The sequence below is a fragment of the Etheostoma spectabile genome, unplaced genomic scaffold, assembly GCF_008692095.1.
Source record: "Etheostoma spectabile isolate EspeVRDwgs_2016 unplaced genomic scaffold, UIUC_Espe_1.0 scaffold546, whole genome shotgun sequence".
Classification (NCBI taxonomy): domain Eukaryota; kingdom Metazoa; phylum Chordata; class Actinopteri; order Perciformes; family Percidae; genus Etheostoma; species Etheostoma spectabile.
The window spans coordinates 263086-265402 of record NW_022605626.1 but is presented as its reverse complement, the minus strand read 5'-3'; the positions used below and the strand labels follow the sequence as shown (position 1 = coordinate 265402).

At 45.2% G+C, this 2317-nt stretch overlaps 1 protein-coding gene across 5 annotated transcripts in view; it reads right to left on the bottom strand.

Annotated features, from left to right (window-relative positions):
* The window catches only part of nek6 (NIMA-related kinase 6), a 15451-nt gene that overhangs the window by 4749 nt on the left and 8385 nt on the right, over positions 1–2317 (bottom strand). For 4 of the 5 annotated variants that reach the window (XM_032511925.1, XM_032511923.1, XM_032511924.1 and 1 more), the window contains 4 exons: positions 1276–1416; positions 623–685; positions 385–495; positions 98–206 (listed from right to left, as the gene is read on the bottom strand). In XM_032511925.1, the coding sequence (XP_032367816.1) occupies positions 98–206; positions 385–495; positions 623–685; positions 1276–1416 (424 nt within the window). The remainder of the gene's footprint in view (positions 1–97; positions 207–384; positions 496–622; positions 686–1275; positions 1417–2317) is intronic. The other variant, XM_032511927.1, reaches the window with a different exon arrangement.

Genomic DNA, 2317 nt, shown 5'->3' with positions numbered 1-2317 from the left:
GGAATGCGAGGATGTTTGGGTAGAGCGGAGCGATGGATGACAGGGTTATACATCAGTAGAAAGCAATATGGCGGTGATGAAGTGTGCATCAGCTTACCTCGGTGCATGACTCTGCGTGAGTGCATGTGCTCCAGGGCGCTGCACAGCTGCACAAAATATTTCCATATGGTCCTCTCTGGGATCAGGCGCCTCTTCTTCTTGAAGTACTGCACAGATGAAAGGTTACGATGCTTATCTGGAAGATGCTACGAGCAGCATATTCAAGGAACTAAGCACTGCTCCTATCTCCAGCAGTCATGCTCCTACTGCTGGATGAATCATGTGATGAGTTTGGGTGTGCGTGTTTAATCTGAGCGAGGCCTCCGCGAGTCCGTGACGCCTGACCTTTATCATCTGTGACAGATCTCCAGCGTCCGCCAGCTCCAGAACGATGTTGAGCTCGTTGTCTTCGATGAAGGAGTCGAGGTATTTGATCACGTTGGGGTGATTGAGCTGCTGCAGTGGACAAACACAACACACACTCCTTTGTCCTTTGTTCATTTCAACAGAGATCTGAGCAGTACAGCTGAGTGATGTCTTCCTCTCAACAACGCTGGGAAACCAATCAATCATTCCCACTTACCTTAAGTAGATCTATCTCTTTGATGCAGTCCTGGCGAGCCTTGGCATCCATCATCTCAAAGATCAATGGGGACAAGAAACGAGGAAACGGCACACGTTTTCTAACTATTGTTTTCACTGTAAAGTTTTTCCTAGTCATAATTCTCTAACATAAGAGCCAAACATATTTTCATATGTAAAAAATCCGCCAATGTATCAGATTATCACTTTCTTTTTATTGTTCTAATGTGAATGACATAGAGGACTTTAGTAGAGCCTGAGTCATACAAGCCCAATATTAATATCATTATTTTAGAGTTTAAACAGTACTGTAATCAAACACTATTAATGATGAATCTCTAAATGTGGCAATTCCAGAAACTGATAACTAAGATATATGGTGAGCGGGACCTGTCACAGCGCTCTCTGTTGGCCAAAGTGAGTAGTGGTGGTCAAACAGATCTTTGGCATGTTGCTGCCGTAGACTGTATAGGTTGGGACGTCGAACCAATATATCCACACGGGGATCAAAGACATCGATACTTTACCCACATTGCCAATGTGTCTTATTGTTTTTCCCCCCAGTCTTGTCGATTCCTAAAATATTTGCAATGATAAAAGCCCACCCTCTGTGCTAATAAAGGTGAGAGGTTAGCAGACAGCAGAGGCGTGCACCTGGACTTTCTTGAGTGCGACCAGCTGTCCCTCCAGCAGGTACGTGGCTTTGTACACCTCACTGAACTGGCCCCGGCCGATCTTCTTCTCAATCCGCAGGTTGGCCAGAGTGCAGCAGTACGTACAGCTGGGCCCGCCTCTCTGCACCCCAAAACAATGCAGTGCATTAGTTAGCATGATTCAGCTCAGTGGCATCTAGTAAAGCTCCCTCTCTAAAGAGTTCCCTAACGCTGTCCTTAAATCTGCCAGACTGCAGCCGTGTATTTCTCTGCTGAAATGCTTCAGACTGCCCTCGCCCACCCCCTCGTCTCCAACTACACACTCAAGGCTAGCTAGCTTCCTTTTTGGAATCTGAACTGATTTCCATGGTGACGGGAGGATTAAATGTGTAGTTTATTACAGGATGGCCATAAGCTGTACCTTCTGCTCACGGCGAGTCTTCCCGGGCTCCACATTAAAACAGAGTAAACATTGCAGTCCACATAAGTAACAACTATAAGACATGCATTGGAGAATGAGTAAAACCACACTAGTATGTGTGTATGCATCATTCTATTTCTCGGAAAGTACCCAGCAAAAACTACAAATCCCCAAAAACAGAGCATTCTACAAATCAGATGTTCCAAGGTGTTTCTCTGTGTTAGTTCAGTCACTAAAGGTGGAAAACAAGTCCATATGCACACAGCGATGGAAGCTGTGGGTTTTAGAGGTGCTGCTTGGTAGAGTTCCAGTCTTCATGCTAAGCTAAGATAGCATGCTGCTGGTGTAGCTTTACGTACAGACATGAGAGCAGTATCAATCTAACTCAGCAGGAAAGGGAAGCAGCAAATTCCCCAAAATGTCAAGCTATTGCTTTAAGTCTCTTTTCTTTCTGAAGGCACTGTTTCCTGCTGCCCATGTCCCCTGTGTGTTTGATCACAGCAGTGACCACCATCATTCAGCTGTTAAGAGGATGCTAACGTGTTAGCTTGTTCCTTCAGATTTAATCAAACAGAGGGAAATGTATGTGAGCCATACAGTTGGATTGTCAGAGTTTAAAGGA